At 41.9% G+C, this 25,410-nt stretch overlaps 4 protein-coding genes across 4 annotated transcripts in view; 2 read left to right on the top strand and 2 right to left on the bottom strand.

Moving 5' to 3' along the window:
- Nucleotides 1–13: 13 nt before the first annotated feature.
- LOC107187187 (WW domain-binding protein 4) lies at nt 14–12,889 on the bottom strand. Its single transcript, XM_015575205.1, has 8 exons — nt 12,766–12,889; nt 12,635–12,672; nt 1,877–2,084; nt 1,687–1,788; nt 1,529–1,603; nt 1,228–1,465; nt 384–720; nt 14–297 (listed from the first exon to the last, which is right to left on the bottom strand). The coding sequence occupies exons 1-8, from the start codon at nt 12,814–12,816 to the stop codon at nt 78–80; spliced, it is 1,269 nt and encodes a 422-aa protein (XP_015430691.1). The 5' UTR covers nt 12,817–12,889; the 3' UTR covers nt 14–77.
- Nucleotides 12,890–13,074: 185 nt separating this feature from the next.
- On the top strand, nt 13,075–14,533 carry LOC107187302 (post-GPI attachment to proteins factor 2-like). The gene is made up of 4 exons (XM_015575369.1): nt 13,075–13,572; nt 13,707–13,953; nt 14,017–14,232; nt 14,304–14,533. The coding sequence occupies exons 1-4, from the start codon at nt 13,384–13,386 to the stop codon at nt 14,429–14,431; spliced, it is 780 nt and encodes a 259-aa protein (XP_015430855.1). The 5' UTR covers nt 13,075–13,383; the 3' UTR covers nt 14,432–14,533.
- A 242-nt stretch (nt 14,534–14,775) lies between these two features.
- LOC107187165 (L-2-hydroxyglutarate dehydrogenase, mitochondrial) lies at nt 14,776–17,482 on the bottom strand. The gene is made up of 8 exons (XM_015575176.1): nt 17,454–17,482; nt 16,776–16,900; nt 16,415–16,616; nt 16,037–16,249; nt 15,768–15,959; nt 15,404–15,675; nt 15,132–15,311; nt 14,776–15,037 (listed from the first exon to the last, which is right to left on the bottom strand). Exons 2-8 carry the CDS (start codon nt 16,859–16,861, stop codon nt 14,842–14,844), a joined length of 1,341 nt encoding a protein of 446 aa, XP_015430662.1. The 5' UTR covers nt 16,862–16,900; nt 17,454–17,482; the 3' UTR covers nt 14,776–14,841.
- A 1,497-nt stretch (nt 17,483–18,979) lies between these two features.
- LOC107187164 (E3 ubiquitin-protein ligase TRIM9) overlaps nt 18,980–25,410 on the top strand; it is a 20,841-nt gene continuing 14,410 nt past the window's right edge. The window contains exons 1-2 of the mRNA XM_015575175.1: nt 18,980–19,797; nt 21,315–21,599. Coding sequence (XP_015430661.1) covers nt 19,309–19,797; nt 21,315–21,599 — 774 coding nt within the window. The 5' untranslated portion in view covers nt 18,980–19,308. The remainder of the gene's footprint in view (nt 19,798–21,314; nt 21,600–25,410) is intronic.

Consider the following 25,410-nt stretch of genomic DNA (forward strand, 5'->3'; position numbering starts at 1 on the left):
ATAGAATGGGGATTCGTTTGTCTCGAGTAGTCAAAAAAAGAGAATGGTACGAGAGACAGATCCCATAGGTACGATTATCAGTCGTCGTTTAATCGTTTTCGTACACATTTGTTGCCGATTTTTCGTTTCTTGAATGCGGTTGGTCGGCCATCCTCGTCGCTGTCGCCCGTGTTGATTTGCGTGATCGTTTTCTCTTTGAATATCCTTTGGGGTGGGCGAGGTGGTTCCGCTTTTTCGAAAACCGGCAACTGCGTCTGCTTCTGTTGTGGCAGCTGCAGGTCTATCGGTGTCGTGACGCTGAAACATTTTTTTTTTTCTTAAATGTTCATCGAAAGATTACGGGAATACCCTAAACACCAGCGAAAAACGCATCGAATACTTACACATTCCGAACGGTTTGCCAAGGCCCGTAAGGATGTGATTTTTCAGGGATACTATAGTCCCTTCTGTACGGTCGATTTTCCTCTTTGATAGTTTTCGTTGTTCCATCCGCTACTTGTTCGTTTTCCGTTTCTTCAGGCGAGTCACTTCGTTTCCTTAATTGTCTCAGCCTTTCCCGTTCAGCGTTCGCCCGTTTCTCTTCTAGTAGCTCCACGTTCACGACCGCCTCTTCTTGTTCCAATTGCTCGAGAAACTGCTCCTGGATAGCTTGCTCCTTTGCCTCCTCTTCTTGCTCGGCGAACGTCATGTACCCTTCATCGGGCGGCTCCCAAACGGATTCTGCGCTGGCCGGAAAAAAACGAGCATGCGTGCTACTAAATGCTTCCACACTGTGACTACCTTGTCACCCAAATATGACACATACATTGCAAACAGGCTGGATTATTTAAATACCGTTACCAAATTTTTGTAGAAAATTAATATCGCAGGATAATTCAAAATAAGATCAACAGCCTCTATTAACCCTAACGGTCACACGGGGGTAACGATAACCCCAAAAGATTAAGTGACCGTTGATGGTTAATTCGACGCACACATTTTCGACGAATTATGACATTTAAAAAACGAAATAAATTATGTTTGACTATGTACGGCCTTTTCCACTGTGAAAGTCAAATTGTTAAGGTGCGTATCCACAGGAAACACAGTTGTCGAGCTGGAATGGCGTGAATATAAAAATTGGGGGGGGAAAAACAATGAAAGGTTACTCGAATGGTCACAGCGAGATAAGACGACTGAGAATCTTTTGGGACGATCGTGGTGTACACAGAGGGTCATTTGACGCACCGTTGGTCTCGATGTGCCAATAGTAAGTGTATCCTTCCGGACTGAGGGCCTCGTACCAAAGTGTTCTCGGCAGTTTCTTCGGGCGATCCTCTTCTTGAGCTTTCTTCCCCTTTCCCTTTCCCTTGTTCGATTTACCCTTTCCTTGAGGCTTGCCCTCACTTTTTTGGTGGATTCTGTGCTGGTATTCCCCTTTGCTTCGCGACAACGTTGGATCGCACGGGTCGATCTCCTGGGGAAACTGAAAGACGCAACATTCCATGTTGATATTCCATTGTTGTCTAATCTCAGCGATCGTTCTTACCTGATAAGGTTTGCATTTGAATCTGGGGGCGGTGTCCTCGGAACTAGCCGCTGGCGGGTAATTCGAACTCGACGTCTGAAAGCAATATAAGACGTTAGAGGTCGTGCTATCATGGTACCGAACAAGAGGAAATATCTTCGTGATGTGTACACACGCACGTCTTTCGTCGTTCCTCTGGTCCTTTTTTCCTCGATGATCCTGTCGGCGGTCATGTCTCTCGTATTGTTCTCGACGTCTTTCAGGTAAGCGGCCATAGCTGCCTAAACATTAAACCCTCCTTTAGGTATTCGTTCGGGCCAAGACGACTAGGGTAGCTTGCTGGGAGAAGGGAAGATAAAAGACACTTACGGTCTCCATCTTTTTGATGTCATCCTCCATTTTCTTATTTTGTTTCGCCTGTTTCGCGCTATTTTTATGGATCTCTTTGAGACGTTTCGCGACATTGTCCTTGTGTTTCTTGCCGCCTTCGTGGAAATCGATGCTGGGCTTGTTGTCGGCGATCCAACATTTACAAAAATCGCAGAATTTCCGACCTTGGGATTTCCAATAGTCCGCCCTGGAACATCGAAAGCCAAGAACACTTTTACCGTGTTCTTCCTCTTGTGCGAGAGACGATGTCGAAATGATGTACCGATTTCGGTGCACCCAACTCCAAGGACCATCGAAACCGTAAAAGAGCGTAATCGATAATTCATTAATTACTGGTGGTTCGCCACGAATCATTAAAAATGATGAAACCGAAAGACTCCACGAGGCTATTCTTTAGATAGTGATTCAGAATGAGGTACTGTTACAGACCCAATTCTTGATCACTTAAGAGTAACTAATCAAGAAGTGAGTTTCGATCAGGAACTGAATCCGTGACGGGTACCATCTTTCGAGGCCAACGTTTGACCAAAAGTTTTACGACTTTCGTAGTTTTCAGTCAGTTGCGTACGACATTCGTGATCTTAAAAGACACGAATGAACGTCGTGACCTGAAAAAGGCATTTGTTCCAAGGACCCTGAGCAACGTGTCAACCGATAAATCAGTTTACGAGAACGGTTGATAGGCCCGGGAACGATCAACAGGGAGCGGAGTTTCAACGGTTGGAAAGGGGGAGGAGTGAATCGCGCCGCATCAGGAAAATTACAACTGTCCCAACACAACGACGCCGCGCCCTCTATTAATAATAGAGTCTGTATTAATAGTGACACCGTTCTATAGATAGGTAATGGAGGGAGAGCTGCGTAGCTTGCAAACCGATTAGAGGTGTGCATCGTAAATACGCTTCGACCGACCTCGTTGTATCGGGGCACCGACGTATTTTTTTTTCCGGCAAACGCGAGCACGTATACACACGGGGGTTCGACAGGTTGACAGCCTAATGATCTCTGGATTTTCTCAGACCACGGGATCGCTTTTCAAAACACCGATGTGTGTGTGTGTGTGTGTGTGTGTGTGTGTGTGTGTGTGTGTGTGCGTACTTTGGTGATAAATAAACGTGGTAGAATATGCTGCAACACCGGAACACTCGATGTATACGAATTCTTCGGATTCCGTAAGTCCAGATCGACAGACCGTCTAATTGGTTAATCGCAACGGAACGGAATGGGATGGAACCAGGGTAGGGGAAAGGGGACCAGGCGAATAGAACCATTGAGAACGATGGTGGATCGTCTGTGTATATTTTTCTTCCTTCTTTTTCACCATACGTGTATACTTTCGAAGTACAGATTTCCATTCAAAACGTTTCGATCCTCTCCAGGACTGGTTGATGGATACGTTACACGGAGTAATTGAAAATTTCAAGCTTAACAAATTCGAGTTACCTAATTAACCTATTATACGATCGAGTTGGAACAGTATCCACACGCGTTAGTCCCTCGAGTCGTTCGATAGAACATACGTACGAGCAGCCAGCCAAGAACAATTGGCATCCGTGAGATAATCGCGAGATAGCTCCGGGGACCGATACACGAGGCGCTCCCTTCGTTTTACGCAACCGTTTATTTTTAGGTAATCACGTTCCTTGTGCCCGTGATCATCATCGTTCACGGCTTTACCTTTTATTCGACGATTACACAAGGACTCGGCGGCGCACCTGTAAAATCACTTCCGGATCGAACGGTGGATGCAGAAACGAGAATTGGCCACATCACCGATACATATTCCCGGGAGAAGTTGAAAGGGCCGAATACCGTTTAGACCGACGAACGAATGGGAACATAAATAGAAGATAAATTCGACGGAAATAGAGTTTTATGCGCGAATTCGTACGAGTTCGCGATAAAAGAAAAAATCCGGTTTATCGCGTCTCGCCGATCTGTGTTCCCAAGGTGGGATCGGAATGGGAAAAGTAATAAATATTCTTTTCGTGTTGGCCCGTCGGCGAAGCTTTCGAGCACGGCTGATAGCTCTTGTTTAGCTGCGAATTACGGGCGAATCGTGTCGACGGTTTTGTTTGGTTTGGCAGCTGCCTGACGTTTAATGGCACGCCGAGCATTTTCCTCCCTATACACGTTCACGTGAATGTTTTGCAAACGATTTAACATCTTTGCGTTCGCCGTTCGGTTTCGCTATGTGGAAAACAATAACTTTTCGATTTCATTTTTGCTTTTTATTTTCTTCTTTGACCTGTTTCGCCGCGAACTTGATACGAACGCACAAACGGATCGTTCGTCTCCGTTTTGGAAGATGCATGTGTAAAATGGGGGTTCGAACTGGGGATCCTTCTCGTAGATCGTTTTATCGTTTCACGTCCGAACGGAATAGAATAGAGTACAGTACAGTTCTAATTTTATCATGGAGGGTTGTAAACACCTTCCGGCGTTCGAAACGCGCGCGCTAAAAGGGAGAGACAAAACACGTTCCGTAAAACGAGATAAGACGAAATAAACGAACGGTTTTTCGTATGTCGAGGGACCTTGAATCCGCGTAGAATGGAAAGGATGAATATCGTTTATCAGCTAGGAAGACCAACAAACGGCGTACGAGGCTTTTGTTCGAAGCAAAGAGCCCATATACCGCAATCGTAGATGCAAAATACAATGTTGGTCTTGGTGAAATGGTGATGGACATTTCACAAACGGTGACACGATAGTCGATCAAATGGAATTGTTTAAACACAGTAACAGTTCTTTTACGTGGTATCTATCGATCTATCAAAACTACGTAGTCATTATGCGATTCGTACGATCACGATATCGATTGAAAGATGATTTCGTTGTTCACGTGAATTCATTCGCGGGTATAAGTAAGTACCGCGTGTTGCATCGTCTCTGAAAATACCTGCTCCTTGTTTGGTGTGAAGTTCCGATCGGCATAGGTTAGGAAGATGGTCTACAGAGTTCGAACTGACCCTTAAATCGTTATTTCGAAATTATGAGACTGATATACGTACTGTATCTTGTTATTTTGAAGTCGAAAATATAGGTATTAAACCAATCCATTTAAAATATTTTAAAAAATTTTTGTTCAAAAGATCATTTCACACGATGAGTGAACTTGAAAATTGTGCCAATACGTGCACCATACCTTTATTTTCATGACAAAACCCCTGAAAATATGATTTCCTAGATGTGACTTATACGTCACACTGGCCGTTAAAGGGTTAAACGAAACTGGAAGTCGTTGGGATTGATAGCTTTTAGGATTGGGATGGTCGGACGATCACGTCGAGACGAATCGTAATCGTGGGGATCGTGTTGAATTGCAAAACCACTTCACGAACACAGATACGGACGTGTCATTGGCAATAAACTTCGCACATTGCCTGAAGTTCCTTTAAGGATAGACGCTGCCAAGTCAAACGCGACCGAGAACTCGTCGTGGCCAAGGATCAGCGAAAAACGTTCGCCAAATAAATACTTGTGTTTCACCACGTTTCGCACAAGGATCATCGAATAGAATCAAGGTCAATCTGCCGCGTTTCATCGTCCTAACGATGCTGCCGATAAATAGTGTTTCACACAACAGCCACAGGGTGATTTCCCGTTGAGAGGTTAATAATAGAGTAACCATATCGTCCTACCAGAATCGATGGGAACGCGGTATACCAACTGCATCGCGTTTCTACGTACAAGGGAAGATAAATAAACATCTATGTGTCACGTACTAATAATAAATTTCTTTTGTCAATGATAAAACTCCCAGGGTCTCGAGATTTCCGTGTTGCGGAGTGTTACCGCACAGAAATTGAACTTGCGTTCCGTTCAAACGAAAGTAACCGTAGGGTACCAAGCGTGGTTTGCGTTGTTGTTTTAAGTGAAAATATTTTTATTAACCTTGATATATATTCTTACACGTTTTTGGTACATTCGTACAATTACGCAGCGATATAGACTAGGTACTCGATACAGGATATTTGGTAGCACCGACTAGATACGGTTTCACTTAACCGCGTATTGGTCCTTGGAGGTAATCGTGTGAACCCGCCGTTTTCAAACTCGCTAATCGCGACATGCGAAATAATCAAGAAAAATCCCCTTTTTGCATAGAATTATTTCGTATCATGGACAGTCGTGATCTTGGCTGGAATCAACAGCAACGTTTACTTTTAATCCTCGCGCAAACGGGTGTAAAGGTACGATTTCATGTGACAGTAAAAGTCATCGCTTTTACTGTCGTGACACTGTATGACACTGTAAACTATGTCACGCCATCTAATTTTCACGACGACAAGAATCATAACATTCAGTGTCATGACCGTAAAAAATCAGGATATACTGTCACGTGAAAACGTACCTTAAAGGTAAGGGACGGGATAAAAGAATAAATAACTAAATAAACAAACGATTAAACGAAGAAATGGATCAACAAATATATAACTATGTTTCCGATGATTGCAATTTCGAGCACGTGTATACTAACTAGTCCGTCTATTCCAATTGGTTAGGATACTTGGTCGCCTCTGTATCGATGTATCGATTAATCGTAACACGTTACGTAACGAATTCTATCCACGATCACCATAGGGTACGATTCATACAATCTCACTCTCAGTCTCACTCTCTCCTTTTTTCTCTTCTCATATTCCTAGGAAAACCATGTATAGTAGCATATCAATTTGTTCGGACAACGTGTCCAAATGTGTCTAAACGTGTCTTGGGCCCTCGAATTTCATCCTAACCTATACCTTACACGATTGGTCCTGTTTCGCTACGGTGAAGACACTGGGACAAGGAGACCAGCACAAAGTCGCGAAAACTTACTCGTCGAAAATATTCCAAGAGCAAGCTTGAAATTCGTTTCGAACACTAAACGCTATGTTACCGCTTAAACGACATTTAAACACTATCAAAGGTACGTTCTAACAGGACACGTGTATCGTATCGAGTGGGAGGAAAAAAACAAAAGATAGGTTAAAGGAGGTGAAAAAAAGTATCGTAATAATAAGAGTACGTCCTATCTATGAGAATCTCAATAAGCTCGATAATTGCAACTATCGAAGGCTTTCGGTTTTACAGTGGTTTTACCGACCAAACAAGCACTGTACAGGTTTCAAACATGTACTTTTGAGGTATTGTCGAGCGGGGGCCGATTAACTCGTAATCGCTTGCAAAGATATAAGGATTCGCCGTTAATCCTTGTAAGGCATTATTTGTATCCTACAAGTTTCACCACGTTCAACGTTTTCCCTAATGTGAACAAGGAAAAAAGTGACAGAAAACTATTTCGTTTCGTGGATCGTCCAACTTCGAGGTTAACAACGTGTCATATACCGTCATAGATGTCATTGGCAGTCAGTGACGATACATAATCGGAGCAAGTTAACTTTACACGAGCATTTACCAACTAGCGAATTCCCTTTTTCCTCTTCAAAATAGTTAATTAAGTATATATATATTATAGTTGCGAGGGTTGTGATTTTCGTTATCCAATGCTATCAGTCTAAAATCAGGTACTTGGAACACGTACTACTGTTTCACGATTCTACACCGTCTCGCGGACAAGCAAACGTATCCTTAAGCGTTAATTAACTATACAGAGGTAGAAAAACAGCTAGGCTACCGCGTTGTTCATAGATTCGATGATTTTTCGATCGACACCAAGCGTGTATTTTCAAGCGTTTGGTTTTTTTCATTACGATAACAAACAACGTATGGGAACGAAAAACAAAAATGTATCGAAGACATTCGTAATAATGCATCGTTGTTGCGAACGAACGTGCATCGTAGGACCAGAAGCTTTCGAGATAACGCGCGAAGAAGGAAAGATATCGAGACGGAATCAAAGAACCACGGGGATCGTCCTCGTTCTCGTCGCACAATGGTGAACAGTGACTTATTTTTTTCAAATCAGTCTACGGATCGTAATTTTTTAGTAAATTTGATGCTCTTTTTTGTAAATTCTTCTTAATGAAATTTTCTATCAATAAAAATTATTTATATTCAATGAAACATACAGATTTTTAACCCTTGGGGTACAAACCGTCAATGACGGCAGCTGGGTCAATTGTGACCCCTACTAATATGTCGAAATATTTGCTTCGTTATTACATATTCGTAATCAGCGGCCCCGAAAATCTTTACATACTAAATTTCTTCTAAATAAGTTTATTTTCTAACATTTCTCGTTCCCATATTGGATTCGGCATTGTGAATTTAAATTCGTAACCAAAAAATTCCACAGATACTGATCTTGTCATCTTAAAAATCAGTATGTTTCGTTAAATACAAAGAAATGAGCAACGAATTTGAAATTCATTATGAAGAATGTTGAAAAAGCGACCTTCAAGTTTACTAAAAAATTACGACACTGATTTGAAGGAAAATAAGTCATTATGTACCACTGCGCGTCGTTTCTGTCCACCGTCGATCCCCCTATCATCCGGGCAGCATCATCCTTTTCTGCTTGGTCAGCTCCAGAAGGATCGGATAATGGAGATCCGGACAATACTCCTGGCTGTGGTCCAACAGCTCAGAGTGTCTTGACCAAATCGTGCCGTCGTAACGATCAATCTGTCGTGCTAGAAAACCACGTTTCGCGGCCGCTCCCACGAACGTCTGGAACGTCGTGCCTCGTCTGGGCGCCATCACCAGCGCTAGGCCGTCGTTCGTCAGCCAGCCGTGGATCGTTTCCACCAAATCGGAACGGGCCTCGTCGAAGAACAGACAGTCCGCGCACAGGATCACGTCGAACAATTTCTCCGGGACGACCTGCGCGTCGTCGTCTCCAGTAGTCCAGTTCTACGTAAAACATTCAATTCAGAAACATTGCAGGGTATTATACTACCCTACAACTGGGGTGGGGGTGAGCACTGGAACCATTGTGCTACATCTTGCCCCGACAATTTCTCTCGATTTACAGATTGTAAATACAGCAAGCAAAAATGATCAAAACCGAAAGGTAATCTAGAAGGTCGCAAGTGTTGAATCACCTTAACTCGAAGGCCATTGGAATTCGCGTAAACGGACGTTCGTGCTGATCTGGCCGTTCGGATCGCTTTAGCAGCTTTGGCCCACTGAACGACCCCACACTCGACGAAATCGGCCAGGTCGTTTCCAGCGACGATGCAACGAACGTTCTCCACGCTGGTCGGATTCCCATCGGTCAGCACGACACTGCTTGGACCGCAGTACTTGGCCGCGATCACGCCCGCCAAACAGCTCATACCGCCGCCGAGCTCGAGGACCCTTCTGCCGCGACAGACCTCGCGATTCTTCAGCAAATAATACGCCAGACACTCCTCCGACGGCCAGATGCACACGTTCCCGGTATTGTTGAAGCCGATCAGCTCGTTCGCCGTGAAACTCTTCGTGATCCACCGTACACGCACGCTGTACAACATGTTCTCCAAAATGGCGGAATACTCGTACCATCTGGAGTACGTGTCCTCCCCGGTGTTCTCCAGACGAACGATCTTCAGTAGATCGAAACTGCCGAAACGACGTATCGACACTTCGTCCTCCTCCGTGTTCCCGAAGAATCCATCCTGGGTACCGATCAACGTCTTCGCGAGTATACGCCACCTTTGCTGCGCGGTGTTCCTCTTTCGTCGGTCCTTCTCCTCGAGCATCGACATTTCACGCCTCGAAAAATGTCTATCGCCCATTATATTTCAGTTGATCAAACACACACAGGTTGAAGCTCGTTCAACCCGTTCCGATCTTTCCCACGATTCCTCTTTGACAAAACGCCGAGTGTTTACGCGTGATGGACGAAGTTCCATCGAATTTCAATCGAGTGGTCGTGATCACCAATCGCCATGGGTACATGATTAAACGACATCGAAGAGATCGGAACAGAAATTTCGCGCGGTCAACGAAGGACATCGGCAGGATGTAGCGGCGACGTGTTGCACACTTCCATCGCGAACTGATGCGCTCGCAATTATTTGCCGAATTAATTGTCGATATTGTACACGTGACAAAACTCCGTGGTGACACGTTTATTAGCTCCGATGAAAGGGGGATGAACCACGATCGAGAGAAAATAAAACTGTCCCCTGTGCACGGTGAGACAAACGAGATCGAACGAAGGAACGACGGGCCGATACTAAAAGACCGAAGCCAACTTCTAAACTCTCGCGCCACGCGACGGATGTCGAGCGTTCACCGCGTCCGATCCGCGCTTGCGCCCCGTCTTCCTATGTCCCTGCACGTACACACGCGCATGCACACGTGTATACGTTTTCCCCTTGCCCCCTACTAACCCTTACCTCAAAACCCCCCCGAACGGAAACAAACATATATCGCAGGCACCCTCTGCTTTTCTTCCCTATTCTTCTCTGTGCTTGACGATCCACCATCACTAGTGATGGGATCGATACCAATGCTATTGATGATATTCAATCGATTCAATACCCAAAGTGCTCAGTGGGAAGTATCGACACGTATCAAAACTTTCGGTACTTGGTATCAATACTGATGTTTCTTGAATCGATACCAATCTAATACGACACCGAATCGAAACCCGTACGATACGTCACGAAAGTGTCGATACCTATTTGATATCTACAGATACACCCATCTCTCGATTTATACGGTTTTTAAATTTCAAAAAACGAATATCTTCTATGTTTTATTTCGTTTATTTTACCCCTGCGTATACAAATATGTATATGGTTTTTATTGTTATTCCTTTGATTTGTTATGGAACATTGCTAATTTATGCTCATGTGTTTTCTATTGTAATAAATGAATTGAAATATATAGCATGAAAAATGTATACTTTTGAATATGTATGAATTACAAATCGACGTTCAGCGCTCGAAGCTCGTCGACTCAGAATGAACGCGCTGCCGAGAAGTATTCATGATTCTAGTAGATATCATATAGGTACCGATACTCTCCTGTAAGTATCAAACAAGTATCGATATTTTCGGGTAGGTATCAAATAGGTATCGATTCTTTTTGATATCTACGTCTTTGATATGTATCAATACCGTATTGAAACTTAGAGAAAGGATATCGATACAGTATCAGTCACGTCACTACCCATCACGTATCCCCTTTTCCTCAAATTTCCCCCTCTTTTGCCTCCAGTGAATCTTTCACCGTTGTACCTATTATATCTGGCAGTTTAATATTTTACAAGTTTGCAAACGGCCAAGGAGAAAATTAGAAGCACACGATAAAATGATACGGCGGTTAGAACCTTTTTCCCTCCATTTTTCTCTTGTTCCGCTGCCTCTCACGTCATACAGAGGGCAGCAAAATGGCGGTTACTACCTACGACGTATTTTCTGGCGAATGTGAAGGGAAAGGAAAGTGCACGCCCTCACTCTGCGTGAAATCTGTCCGGAACTAATGAACGGTTCGGGGGTTTGTGTATTTTGACGCTTGAGAATGATGCTCAAAAGGAACGACCCAGCGTGTCAAGCGAACCAGAAATTGTGCCAAAAGTTTTTATCGCGCGGAAGAAGGACGCGTGTGGTCGGGGGAACGCGTCGAGCCAAATTACTAGATACTTAGGGATCATAACACGCTTGAAAAGTGTTCGTGTCCACTTCAGTCGGTTCGTATACGATGACATTGTGTCGTAACGCCGTTTGCGCGGCGGTTCAATCAAAAGTTTACGGCCACTAACGAGCATGGGAATTACAGCAGTTGACACGGTTCTTCGAGGATCTATCGACACATGTATGGTATTGCTTATGCAACTGCGAAACAGGGGAATAATGGAAAAGCGAGGGACAGAGAGTTAGAACGTATGGGGGGCAAGAAGGGGCGGACACAATCGGCTGCCTTTATTTATAATACACTTTTTAAATTGTTTCACACGAATAGAATAAGATGATGAGTGTAATGTCCACGGATTTCGTTCGACCGTCTAGGCGGATAGCCTAAGCACTTGCCAGGACAAATATAGACATTTCCGTTTCTCGGCGAAACGCGAACCATTCAATAGTATACCAGCAATCGAAACAATAAATCTTATGCGCAGAGACACCTACTGTGTTATGTATACAATACTCGCGGACGGGAATATTCCTCTTTGCCTAACGACTTCCGTATACATAACCAACAGACTGAGACTAGTCCAATTTTATTCATTTAGTCCATGAAGGAGATGATTATTTTTTCATTCTTGGAACAATCATAAGTTTGAAATGTATGATTACGATGAATCATAAACTTCTTACTACGGTTGGAGGTTAAAATGTTTTCTAATGTGTATACACGTACGTATACACGAAGAAAGAAACAATGTGACAAAGCAACGAACGTCTACGGTTGTCATGTTTAACCGAAGATGCCTTAGATAGTTTCGAAAGAATGGAAATCGCTGTGTCGTACACTAAAAGCCGATGAACGAAGTAGAAATTTGTAGGTGGAATGATTTCCGTCTGTCATTCGTCACAATTTACGCCACTCGCGTATGCGTATGTTACAACTGGAAAACGTGTCAATATACGTATTGTACGATATAACAAAAACAAACGAATCCAATACAGAATAATGAAAGACAATGTTTCGATTAAATGTTTGTCTAGATTCTACCCTTGTATGGTTCTACATGCATAGATTTTATCGATTTAGATCGTCGTAAATTCCCGTACACGGCAATTTTTAGCTAATATCCGTTTCATTCGTCCGCAGACGCAAATTAGATCCGAAGAAACTAAATGTTGTTCGCGAGACTGTATTGTAGAGAACATGCTTTGTAAAAATTGTACTCACATGTTTTCTGTACTCGTCGAGGAATTCTTGTTGATTTTCTGTAGGTCACAAACGGAAAAATAGGATAACACTTGGAATAGACTGCATTTGGAAACTTAACCTCGATTAATCAAAGTGCTTGTTCAAGATACTTTCACGACGATACACCACACTTTGGAAGCTCGTTTTAGTTGTAAGCACATATAGGTACAGCATGCACACTTTCGACGTAAACGCTAAGCAGAACTAACATATTAATTATTAAATACACATCATCCCGACGAAGAAATACACAAAAAAACGAAACAGCTGTTCGCGAAGCCGATATAAATGGTATACTGGCGCTATCTAGGATGAACGAACGTAAACACTGACAATGTTCGTTGTGTTTATCACAGTTGATCACAGCTTTTTCCGCCACGCGATGTCGTTGTATGGTTAGGAATGGTTAGGAATGTGCGCAAGCAACAAGAACCAAACGATCGATTTCACGTTAAAATGGTACCGTGTGTGTTTTGATACTTTCGCCGAAAAATGTTAGCGGTACAAGATTCTCATCGGTTTGACGGATCAAATTATTCTTTCGTCGTATCCGAGGGCGTTCGTGCGACTCAGTATGGTTTTTGGCATACGGTGACGGAACGGAGAATTAGGAAAAAAATCTGCACGCTTTTCGCGCGTACCAATAGAACGTTTTGTACATACTTTAGCCTATTAGCGGTATCAAACTCGCTTCCTATGACGTAAATTACTCTCTAGAATATAACAAGATGACCAAAGCGAGAGTAGGGTCCGATTATATCCCCTTAGTGGAAGACGACATGTCGAAAGCGCGGGTTGTTTTATCGTTTGCTAAAGTCGCGTGGTTCACGGTCTCCTTACCGTTTCTAGCATTTATTTTTTGCGTTATTTGGTCTCTGCTGTACAATTTTGAGCATTCTACGTCCACTCATTGCAAGGTATGTTACTTATTTGGTGACAATTGTAAATACATTATGATGCTGCCATTATGTTGATGCTCCAAATCTGATTATCAAACTGTTCCATAATTTACATAAGGAGGATTATTACGTACATAAAAATTTTGCATCAGGTCTATAATTTTTTACCATCTGTATCTGCTGCGATTGGACATTATAGACCACAGAGAGATGTATGGAAAATTGCAATTGGTCTGCAAGCATTGATCAGAGTCATAGTATTAGTAATGTATTCCCGTTATTACAAGGAACACATATACAAATGGGCACAAAATATATGTAACATAGCAGTAGTTACGTATGCCATTGAAAACATATCTCTTGTTACTTTAAGCTTTTGGACATCAGATGAAAATTATGGTATGTATATTTATATATTGCTGAAACATTAAAATCATAAAGTAATTTACATTTCTCTTACAGCCTTCCACAAATTGTCTTTTATAACATTTTTGATAATGTCTTTTATTCATATGCTCATAGCATATTTTATTATGAGAAATTGTCGTACTGTCACAAGGGAATTGTCTGAAACTACTTCTTTGAAATGGAAATGGAGAGCTATGGTGTTGAATGTGTTGTCTATAATGTTCGCATGTTACTTTTTTTATAGGCATAATAGATATTGCGAACCTCTAGGTGAGTTTAACATTGTCCAGATAAGGGCAAGAGTTTAAGACAGAATTAAAAACTTGATTACTTCATTTCAGTCTATTCTATGTTTGCGTTAAGCGAATATGGAGTTGTTCTTTCAAATATGGGATTTCATTCGACCGCAGCTTGGGATTTTGCAAATTCGCGTCTTATGATATCAGGAACGAGATTCAGAGTAATTTAATACCGTGCTATACACATACTGTTATAAACACATATCAAAAACATTATCAAAAAATACTTATATCAGTATTTTACGTTTATCTTTAGATTCTTTTCGTTTTATTCCGACCTCAAAAAGTACAAAGTACAGTTGTATTTTAATTTGGATGTACATACGTGAATATACATAAAAATTCTATAAAAATGATAAACTAACGTGGCATCGTGTCATTATCAAAACATGCAACGATAAAGTTTGAATATGATCTACGAAAGGGTATTCTTTAAGAGTTCATAATTTAGTATGAAGCGGTACAAAATATACATTATTTAAAAACCGTCTTAAATGAAATAATTACACGTTTTCATGATTCTGTAAAACTTTGCAGCAGAAATTTTTTTTTTTACCAATCGCATTATCGTTTCGCGTCATTAAAACTTGAAATCAGTTTCCAGTTTATCGGCAATATGTTTAGCTATTGCCAAAGAGCTAGTGGCGGCAGGAGAAGGAGCATTGCGACAATGTATCACTCTGCTACCGATACTACCTTTTCCACCATCAAAGACAAAGTCATCTACTAATTTTCCATCGTTGTCCATTGCCTGTGCACGGACACCCGCCGGACCCCTACGTAACAAACACCGTAAAGCACAAGAAGCAAGTAAATTTTGAAAGGAAAAGAAAAAACTTTATACTCCGACGAAGTTATTTTTCTACTTACCTTTTTACATCTCTGTACGATACTTCGGGAATAAATTTTTGCAAGTCTTTCACGGCAAGTGGGTAAAAGATAGATTTAATAACTTCTTTGCATCCTGGTATAAAAAATCGGAAGCACAGTTTATACAGTCCAGGGAATTTGGCCATCTCTATACAGTCTTTTATGTTTATATCGCGCCATCTGAGAATACACGAATATCGATTATAATTATGTTGAAATAGGATATATACAATTATAATATGTAACAGGATGACTCGATAGTATAACCGTACCGATAACCCTCCCTGGCCAGAGCTAAAACCGCATTTGGACCAAGCCATATGTCGCCGTTCATCCTGGGGGTAAAATGAACTCCCAGAAACGGAAACCTAGGATCTGGGACAGGATATATGTTGGTCGTACATAAATGTTTTTTCTTGTCACTTAATAATAGGTATTCGCCGCGAAAGGGGACGATCCGTGGACTTCGATCGCATCCTGTCATAACAGCTAGACGATCCGAGTGTAAGCCAGCACACGTCAACACGTATTTTGATGATAAACACTACAATGAAAGGCAACAACACCAACAAAGAACAAAGTTGCACGATGTAGCAACAGAATGTCCACATCAAAAGGAGAAGGGAAAAAACTTACTTTATGTTTCGATCGTATCGAAATAGGAGCCAATTCGTCGCTTCCTTTGGACTCTGTCATTTCTGCGAATCCGGTTACTTCGTAATTTAGAAATATTTGACCGCCCATGTTTTGAAAATCTTCGGCGAAATGCTTACAGACCAAGGCCCAATCAACTATACCCGTCCATGGTGACCATAGTGCCTTCTCTCCCTGCGTAATATATTTATGTGTTATTTTGTACGAGAGGGTTTCGTTCCTTGCGATGAGACAACATTAATTTTCAATACTCGACATTTCGGCTCGTAATTCGCTATGCAGTCTTTCTCGACCACCTCAAGATCCGGCACATTGTTCTTTGTTCCTCGATCGAACAGATCGTCTATTCTTTTCACTTGATCTGGGTTCTGTGCAACAATGAGTTTGCCAACCTTATTATGGGGTACGTTGTGCTTGCAAAAATATTCGTACGACAGTTTCAAACCTTCCACGCATAGTTTTGCCTGCAATCATTTCCTGCCGGTTCAAGAATCTCTTTAACGAAGCGTTGTTCTATTATCCAGTTAATAATTTCCATATCATTTTAAACTAATTTTTTTTTATATCTTATCGATAGAGAAAAGGCAGTACTAAAAAATGCATAACTGCTGTTGTTTGTTTTTGTTTACTTTCATGCTTCCGGGAGTGTAATAAATGCCGGCGTGTACTACGCCACTGTTATGTCCTGTTTGATGTTTTGCTACAGCATTCTCTTTCTCAACGATAGCCATCTTTAAATTAGGGTGTCTTATCATCATTTCCCGAGCAGTGGCGCACCCAACAATGCCACCCCCGACGACCACCAAGTCGAATGTGCCACATGTGTCATTGCTGAAAATTTCATATACCATAAGATCTACTACTTACGAAAATTATCAACAGGACATCCCTGAGTTTTGTACTTAATTTTCTCCGGGAATGAGAAGGTAAGACAATAGAAGATTTTCTATCGCAACGTATGAAATGTTAGGAAGTTGATAATCGGCTAACCTGGAAGACGTTCCATACCGATGTACATTGGACAGTTGTCGGAGTATTATTCGTTTTGTCAAAGCGGCAGGCATATTTGTTTTCATTTTGTGATTGATCGCATTAAATTTAGGACTGATTGATTTCTAAAAAAGATACAAAGGCATTTGCTAGATCATCTGACGAAGCGGCAATACCGCTTGCGTGTATTAATTTTTCCGTTTAATAAACGTACGTACATATACACGTACGTAACATACTGCACAATTTTTCAATTGCTAACGCCTAAGATCACGTCAATTCGACGTTCGTTTTTACTGAACGTTGCATACCTACGTGTCTATTTTATATTCATTGCAATCAGAAAGCGCTTTTATACGTTCCCTTTTAGTAATTTTGAATCGTCGATGACAGCGTATTTACAAGTAAAATTGTACGTATGCATATGCAATTGAAGTTCCATTAAACTTACAACTATAATTCCTGAAACTATCGGTTTTCTCCAATCTTTAATACATGCGTGTATATAAATGAAATAAAAATTCTTTTATCGAATGTACACAATTATGTGCTTATATTACGTAAGAAGTTCCCAACATACGTATCACACACGTGTACATGCGTGAATACTCAATGAACTCTATAGTAAAACCTATAGCAGTTGGCTTACTAAACAACGGAATATGGCGCTTCTCTTACCTTCAAATTCGTTTAACGAGGGTCATGGTGTATGGTTTGCGAGATGAAATGTAATCCACATATAAGTACATCTCTTCAGTTACTAAAGCAAGAAAGAATCGACACGTCGCTTACCTAGTATGTGGCGCCATCACATTTATCTTCCGATACCACTGAAATTCAACGATTACTCTTCTAACTATTCGAGAATAGACTTAAACATTACAAGAGTTTTATAAATATTCCTGTCTTTTCGAACCGAATCGGTCATGTGGAATTCTTGGTAGTAGCGATTCAGGATAATGAAATTTACAAGTAGGAACACTATTGTTTCAATGATAATTATTTTATCTATATAAATTTGTAAATGTTAATACGCATCGATGGATACATATTCTTTGTGGTATCGTACTTGCACTGTTTCTTTTACAGTAATTTAGTTTTAGCTCGATGAAATGGGCATACAGAAAAGAAACAGAGAATTAATGAACATTGTGAAATATAGTTTGTTAATTTTTCATACGTCAAGAATACTTTCCAAAGGACAGCTGGTGGCGGGAATAGATTCCTGGGGGAAAGGGACTAATATACAGAAATAAGGACCAAAAGGGGTAAAAAATGAAAGGTGGAAAGAGATGGAAAAAGAGCTCCTCGGCAGGACTGTAACTATAACACGTTGCAGAAGCAAAATTGTGCATATTATAATTTCCTCGGAAAGCATAATTTATTTTCGTTGCTTAGTATACGATTACGTGATTATTTAACGTTAAAAGTGTTGATCAAGGAGTAACGAAATGAACTCGGATTCGATTTAATCCGAATATTTGACTGAGGTGCGTCAACTATTGTGTGAAAGAACGTCAAACGGTGTCGAAGATATGGGAATTTCTGTTCTACGATACATAAGAAAAAGGGAAAGATCACGGTGTCGAAATGCGTCCGCGTGACACGAACATAAAAGCACGAGTGAAAAAAACAGGAAACGAAGACGGGATTTATTGTGGTTGGCTCGGCGGAAAGTTACGTCGTCCCTGAGCCATGATGCGCAAGTTCGATGCGCGAACGTTGTACGGCGTCTAGTGTCAGTCAACCCGGTGACGGCTTCTGACATGCATGCGTTTCTGCGGTTGCTCGTGCCGGTCGTTAAAAAAAGTTAAAAACGAAAAACTGTGGATTTACAACAGGCACGGGTCAACGTTCCGGTGTATACGAATCGCGAGTGTGCAACACGCTGCAACATTTTCGGTACTGTTCGCGTGCAAACTGACTGGAGAAAACGGTGAATCGTATCGGTGTATTCTTTCAAGGTGGAGTTGTCGTTGAAAATAAAAACAGAAAAACAATGTAGATTCATGATCTTACGGGAATTCGACGCGATATGTGCAAACGATCTACAGGTGAGCCGGATTCTTGTATGGGAAGATAAGAGGGTCGAATCAAAGCAGTGGTGGACGATACGGAGGATGCACCGAGGAAGATACTGCGACGAACGAATCGAACGATTCTGAACAGCCATCGATACGAGATTCCGGATTTTTCGCGGTACAGAGGAGAAGCTTTCGTTTGGGAAATATCGGCGGATAGAAGAATATATTCGTGACGATGGATGCGTAACGAATGGCAAGTTGGAGGAGACGGTTATATCAGTGGTGTGGTGTGAAGGCTAACGAGAAAAGCACAGATCGATCGATCGGTCGTTCGTTCAGTCGGTAAACCGTTGGAATCGAGGAGACGACGATAGTTCTAGTCGAGGGAGTTTTGTCAAAATCGAAGGAGGCGCGAAGTGCGCGCGCGGTGCCTCGCGATCTTGACGGGAGTCGTCGTGATCGTGGTCGTGTGCTCGTGTGGGTCGTGGTAAACCAGTCGGCGGAGGAGAATGGAGGACGAACTACGATGCCCTTGTTGCAAGGAATTGTTCGTGGAGCCGGTGCTGTTGCCCTGCTGGCACGCTCTTTGTCTCTCGTGCGCGGTCAATCTTCAAGCGGCACCGGACTCGCCGCCAGAGTCGACAACCGACTCATCGAACGCCCCCGGATCGGACCAGGAAGCGGACAAACTCTCGATCCTTTCCGAAACCGATTCCGGGGTGGTGTGCAGCAGCACGTCGACGAGCTCACGACCGGGTAGTTACGTTGGCACACCTGGAAACGGCGGGTTTCCGCCGTCGGGCGGTACCTTGTGCCTTTCCTGTCCCGTTTGCCAAAAGACTGTTTACTTCGATGAGGGGGGCGCGCACAATTTGCCCAAATACAGGGCGATGCAACGGATCGTCGAGAAATACCTCGAGTCACGGAACACGAGGATGCAATGTCAAATGTGCGAAGGCGAGCCCCGTGACGCGACCGTCGCCTGCGAGCAATGCGAGGTTGGTAAATTTTCACGAATTTATTTTCCATTTCTTACGAGAAGGTATCTCGAAAATTCTGTGCTTTTTTTTTTTACAATTCCGTATAGGATTTATAGGGGCCCTCGTTAGAAGCATGTGGTAATTTTTTCGGATTTTGCTGGTTTTCGGTTCTTCGAGGTGAAACCATCCCTTAAAGGTGTTTTCTGATTTTTCTGTGTATCTCTGAAACTATAGTAAATATCAAAGAAAGATTGTAATGAAAATTGAAGTGCTTTTTATGCTCTATAAAAGTGTGTAATGAAATTGTTTAAAATTTGTTTATTTACTTTTTTGAAAGACAAATTTTTGACAATTTTATTGCATAATATAATATATAGAAAAATCGTTAAATTTTCATTGTAATCGTCTTTTTGTATGTACTTAGTTTTCAAGACATACAGGAAAATAGAACACATATTAACCTTCAATGGGTGGTTGCACTGCGAAGGACCGAATATCAACAAAATCGAAAAATTACCTGATGCTTTCATTGAGGTCCCCTAACATACCTGCGAAGTTTAAAAAAAAGTTGGAATTTTCAAGTTACCGATGTTTGTTTATTTTGAAGTTTATACATTCTTCTCCTTTTTGTTATCGGTATTCTTATCCTTGACTGTCAATTTTATGCGAGCTTCCTACGTGTTTACTCGAACATTACTTGAGCTGCAACAGATCGTTCTCGATGAGTAATTATGAACGTTGAGCACCATCGTTTCGCAATAGCGGTCGTTCTTCGAGGACCCTGTCGAAAATCTGACAAAAAATCAAGTGACACAGATCCGGCGTATACGGTCAAAGAATGCTTATATACCGTCTGAGTCTTCCGATAAAGCATTGCTGAATTTCTACGTAGTAATGTATACGTATTACTATGTACACGATTCAAAACATTAACAAAACGTTCGCCACGTGGTACATAGGTAAACGTCTTTCGAGTGATTCACCGCTAAAACGATCGAAAAACAGCGTGAAGTAACGTCACTGTGTTCATCGTATTTACGACAGAGTGTCGACCACTGCGAAATATTATTAATAATATATACAATTATTTACGGGAAGTCCCTTTTGTTACATGAAAGTATAAAGGCAAATTACAGGATATAAGTAAAATAAACAATATAGTACTACGATATAACAAATAAGTACAATATAGAGTACAGAGTGGCACGTGTACAGTTACGTATGATATTTTACCTGTGTCTTGATATATCAAGGAATAATTTAAGCATTGATCTCCGTTGTTGACCAAACAATATCATTCCTTGCTAATAATTATTGTATTAGCTTCGACCCATTTCATTTTCTCTACTTTGTTAATAGCAGTGTCTCTAAGAGGAAACGAAGTTTCCATAAACAATGTCGTTAACACTAGATTGTAATTTGGACGTTTACACCGAGAGACTTTTACGGCAACCGTTCGATTTCTTCTCGATCGCAAGAATTAAAAGACGATGACAATTTTAAAGGAAAAAGGTGACACGATCGTACGGTTTCAGGTGCTGTACTGCGACGGCTGCAGGGAATCGTGTCATCCGAAGAGGGGCCCACTGGCGGCCCACAATCTGGGCCCACCACGGGGCAGCTGGCAGTCGAGCGGCGGCAAAGGTTCTCGAGGCCTCACCGCCGAACCCACACCGGTTTGCAACGATCACAACTGCGAGCCGTTGACCCTGTATTGCGCGCTCTGCAAGATCGCGATATGCGCTCTGTGCCTTCGGGATCGACACACGGCCCATTCGCACGACGTGCTGCCGTTGTCCGCCGCCTGCAAAGCGCAAAAGGTACGTTTTCGTTCAGTAGATTTTCTGGAGGTTTCAGTCGATCACACGAAGAGTGTTACAACATTTGGATCGCCGATTTACTTCGGTTTCTATAAGGGTTTCTTTCGGTTCAACGGAAAATATCTGTATAATACCGGTATTTTACATTTCGATAGCAGTCCCTGGTAAATACTGGTAAATTTCGTCATTCTGTTTACGAGAATACCTCGTCATAGGGTCAGACACTCGATACTTTCCGAGATATTCATGATCGAAGTTTTAATCAGGGCTTGAAAACCGTTATGATATCGATTTAGGTTCTCGAAACAGTTCTGAGGAACCTTTATTCTGAATAACTGCTTTGAAGAACTTAAATTTCAAACTATTAATTAAAAAAAATGTTAATATCTATTTCGTGGTAGGATATTTCTTGAAGCAATGAGGCATACACAAAGCAACATTACAGTCGGGACACCAAAATCTTGATTCTTTTCTCAAACCTTGTGAATAACATTAATAGTAAACACAAAGTATAAGAGATTACTTATCGAACGACCCAATATAACAGTTTGAAACAGTTATTTCGGGATCGTTTCGAGCAGTCTTGCACTCACCCCCTTCCCAGCCTCGTCATGGCGCCCGGACTCGATCTGTCGTTAAACAAGCGAGAAATTGATTGGGTGACCTTGAAGAAACTGGTTCTAATGTGTCGGCCCATTCACGGAACATGATCGACGTTTCTATTTCCGCGACACGGAACTCCCGCGCGAAGCACAACGACCCCACGCGCCGGAATCGGGCGAGTCGTATTAGTTCCAGGTCCGGTCGTATCAGTTCCAGGTCCGGTCCGGAACAGACAATGGGAACAGAGAAGGAGGAAACGAGCGGGAGGTCGATAGGATCGACAGCTGGTTTCGATATCGCGTGTCCCGTCTACGTGGGTGTGCCCCCACGAGCAGTCGAACGCGAAACCTAGTCATCGATTTTTCTTTGTTTTTACCCCCGAAGAGACGCAACATCTGCTCGTTTCCTCGATGCTGTCGCCGTCTGCGATCGCTTCCTGTCCGATTAATTCAGGAGGAAAACCGGTCTATCGGGCAGCAATTTCGTAATTGCTCGTCAAACATACACCCGATCCGGTCGAGCACTTTTCCCGTGCACTTTTCCTTCCATCTACAGGGATGGGCTTCTTGAAACCTCGAAACCCACGAACGTTTCAAAACAAAGACTGGAGAAACGGAGCAAAAGAGAAGCGAGGAGATAAATAATGTAGATTTCGTACGAGATTCGAAAGAGTACGTGCACCTCGGTGTCACCACGAACTGGGAATATCGAGCAACGCGTAAGAATGTTGAAAGACGGAGGAAGGAAATCGCGCCGGCGCGGATAATCGTGGAAAAGACGCGTAAAGCTGCGTCTACACTATATAACATAATATGTTATACAGCAAAGTTATAAAACTCGTTAAAAAAACAGAAAGAAAAATGTTATATAATGTGAATGTTACATAATATTTTTAGTGTTAAGCTGCGTCTACACTATATAGCAAACCAGTGTTATGCAACAAATTTTTGTGTAACCCTGCTATACAACATGTTTCTATAACACAGACTATATCGTTCAGATAAGTCTGTAACAAGTTATAAAAACGTGTTGTATAGCAAGGTTATACAAGAATTTGTTTTGCTGTATAGTGTAGACGCAGCTTAAGAGGAGAACAAGAGAACGGAGGCCGCGAGCACCGGTATATCACGATCGGTAGAGACGGAACGAGATTCGAATCTACAGAGACTTGCCAGAGTATTCGATATATCCTACTAGAACGTACATACAACTCGACGTTACTCGATTCGGTTACGTTTTATCTTACGACCCGCCGTTTCGCCGTCTTACGAGACATCAGAGACCCGAGACGGTCTCTCGAGCCCCCGGTTTCGAGATTTCGTTGGAAATCTCTGAAATTTTGAAGATCAGTTCTTTCCACTGGAAGTCTAATATTGTTTGTTGAAAGATTACATATTCTTTCTCGTATACCTACACAGGGTGTCCCATTTGGACGTGACTTATTTAATTGTGAAAACAAAAAAATTTTGTATAGTATTAAGTGGTCAAGTATCCTGCAGGAATTGTTTTTTTTTAATGTTCTTTTATAGAATTTTTCAAGGTTATTGATGTTTTCATTTTCGGGGTTCAAGGTCATATCATAATACATACCTGAATGTATGTTTTCATGAGCTACGCGATGCAATAGGAACATTTGAATAAAAACAACGCCTGCAGGATACTGACCACTAATAATACCATTTAAATTACGTATAAAATATTTTTTGTGTTTTTATAATTAAAAAAGATATTTAGGTCACACTTAATTGAGACACCCTATATACTATAAATGTTTTCGATTACTACACGTTCGTCCTTGTTGAGTCGACGTTTGCATTCAGGGGGGGGGGGCCACGAAATTACACGTGCATTCGGGGGTGCACACTGTGAGCTCGTTTCCTATTGTCCCCCTACGGTTGCTCTTCGACGTGATCAAAGCGGGGGCACGAGCACGAAGAAAACCGAACCACTACGTCCACGTGGCCCTTTCGCCACGCACTCGAGGCTACCAAGAAAAATTGGAGCGCGCGTGGCCGCTCGCCGAGTGTCCTTATTATTCTACATCCTCATGTACGAAAAACTTTTGTGTAGAAAAGTTGTATGGTTTGAAAGGATACATTATTTAATACATATATTTTTTTTGTAAGTGGAGGCGTTTCGGAAATTTGAAGGTCAACTTCGTTTTTTTAAATGGAATGCTATATTTTTTATGCCAAAATATACACGAGCGTTAAATTTTGAGTAAAAAGGCACTGATTTTTATTAGCCGTGGAACTAATAATTAACGAATAATTTTATTTCGTTTCTTGAAAATGGTCTCCGAAGCTGATCAAATCTCCGAATCGCCTCCACTTACAAAAAAATATATGCATTACATAATGTATCCCCCCAAACCATACAACTTTTCTATAAAAAGTTTTTTCATACCATGCATACTTTAGAAGTTAATCAGGGTGAACGTGTTGCGTGGACCACCCTGTATATTTGCGTTGAAATCCTTTCGTGGGGCACCCTTCTTCTTTCCCACGTTGCAGCATCTCTCGACCTCCCCTCCGTGTCGGTTCGAGGACTCGCCTCCGCCCGCACGGGAATGTATTCCGTTCGATTTTCTGGAGCAAACAGAGATCAGAATCTGTTGAAAACGCCACTCTGTGTACCGTCCAGTCCGTACGAATCTCTTGTAAATCGAAGCCACGTTTAGCCTCTGTCGCGTTCAGTTCTTCTCCTTCGAGAGAAATTTTTCAATAGTGCTCCGCTATCATAAAATTGCATTTTTTTAAAAAGATTTTTCTTTAACCGAAATAGTTTTTAGTAGGCACTCTTACGTTTCCACTGTAAGCACCCAGAAAGCTCATTCCGATCAGTTTGTTAGTTCAACAATTATGATTTATTAAAAAAAGATTGGCACTAAAAAACCAACAATATGTCAAATTTTCAAAAATCCTTCGAGATACGTCTATATATCACTAAAATCCACAGCATAGCCAAGTTTCTAGAAATTCCGAAATCTTACTCCAGAAACTGTCCAACTTAGCGTGGAATGGCCCTCCGCAGACTGATCAGTGAGGAAGATCGTGTTTAGGATATCAAAACCACAAGTGATCGCAGATTCGACTTGAATTCCTTCCCTGGGCCGAGGGGAATCGCGGGACTTTCTAGACAGGTTGTATCATTAGGTTCCGTAAATGGAAACTTGTTGGAAAATCGCCAGGGTTCGGCCACTACACGA

The sequence above is a fragment of the Dufourea novaeangliae genome, unplaced genomic scaffold, assembly GCF_001272555.1.
Source record: "Dufourea novaeangliae isolate 0120121106 unplaced genomic scaffold, ASM127255v1 scaffold99, whole genome shotgun sequence".
NCBI lineage: Eukaryota > Metazoa > Arthropoda > Insecta > Hymenoptera > Halictidae > Dufourea > Dufourea novaeangliae.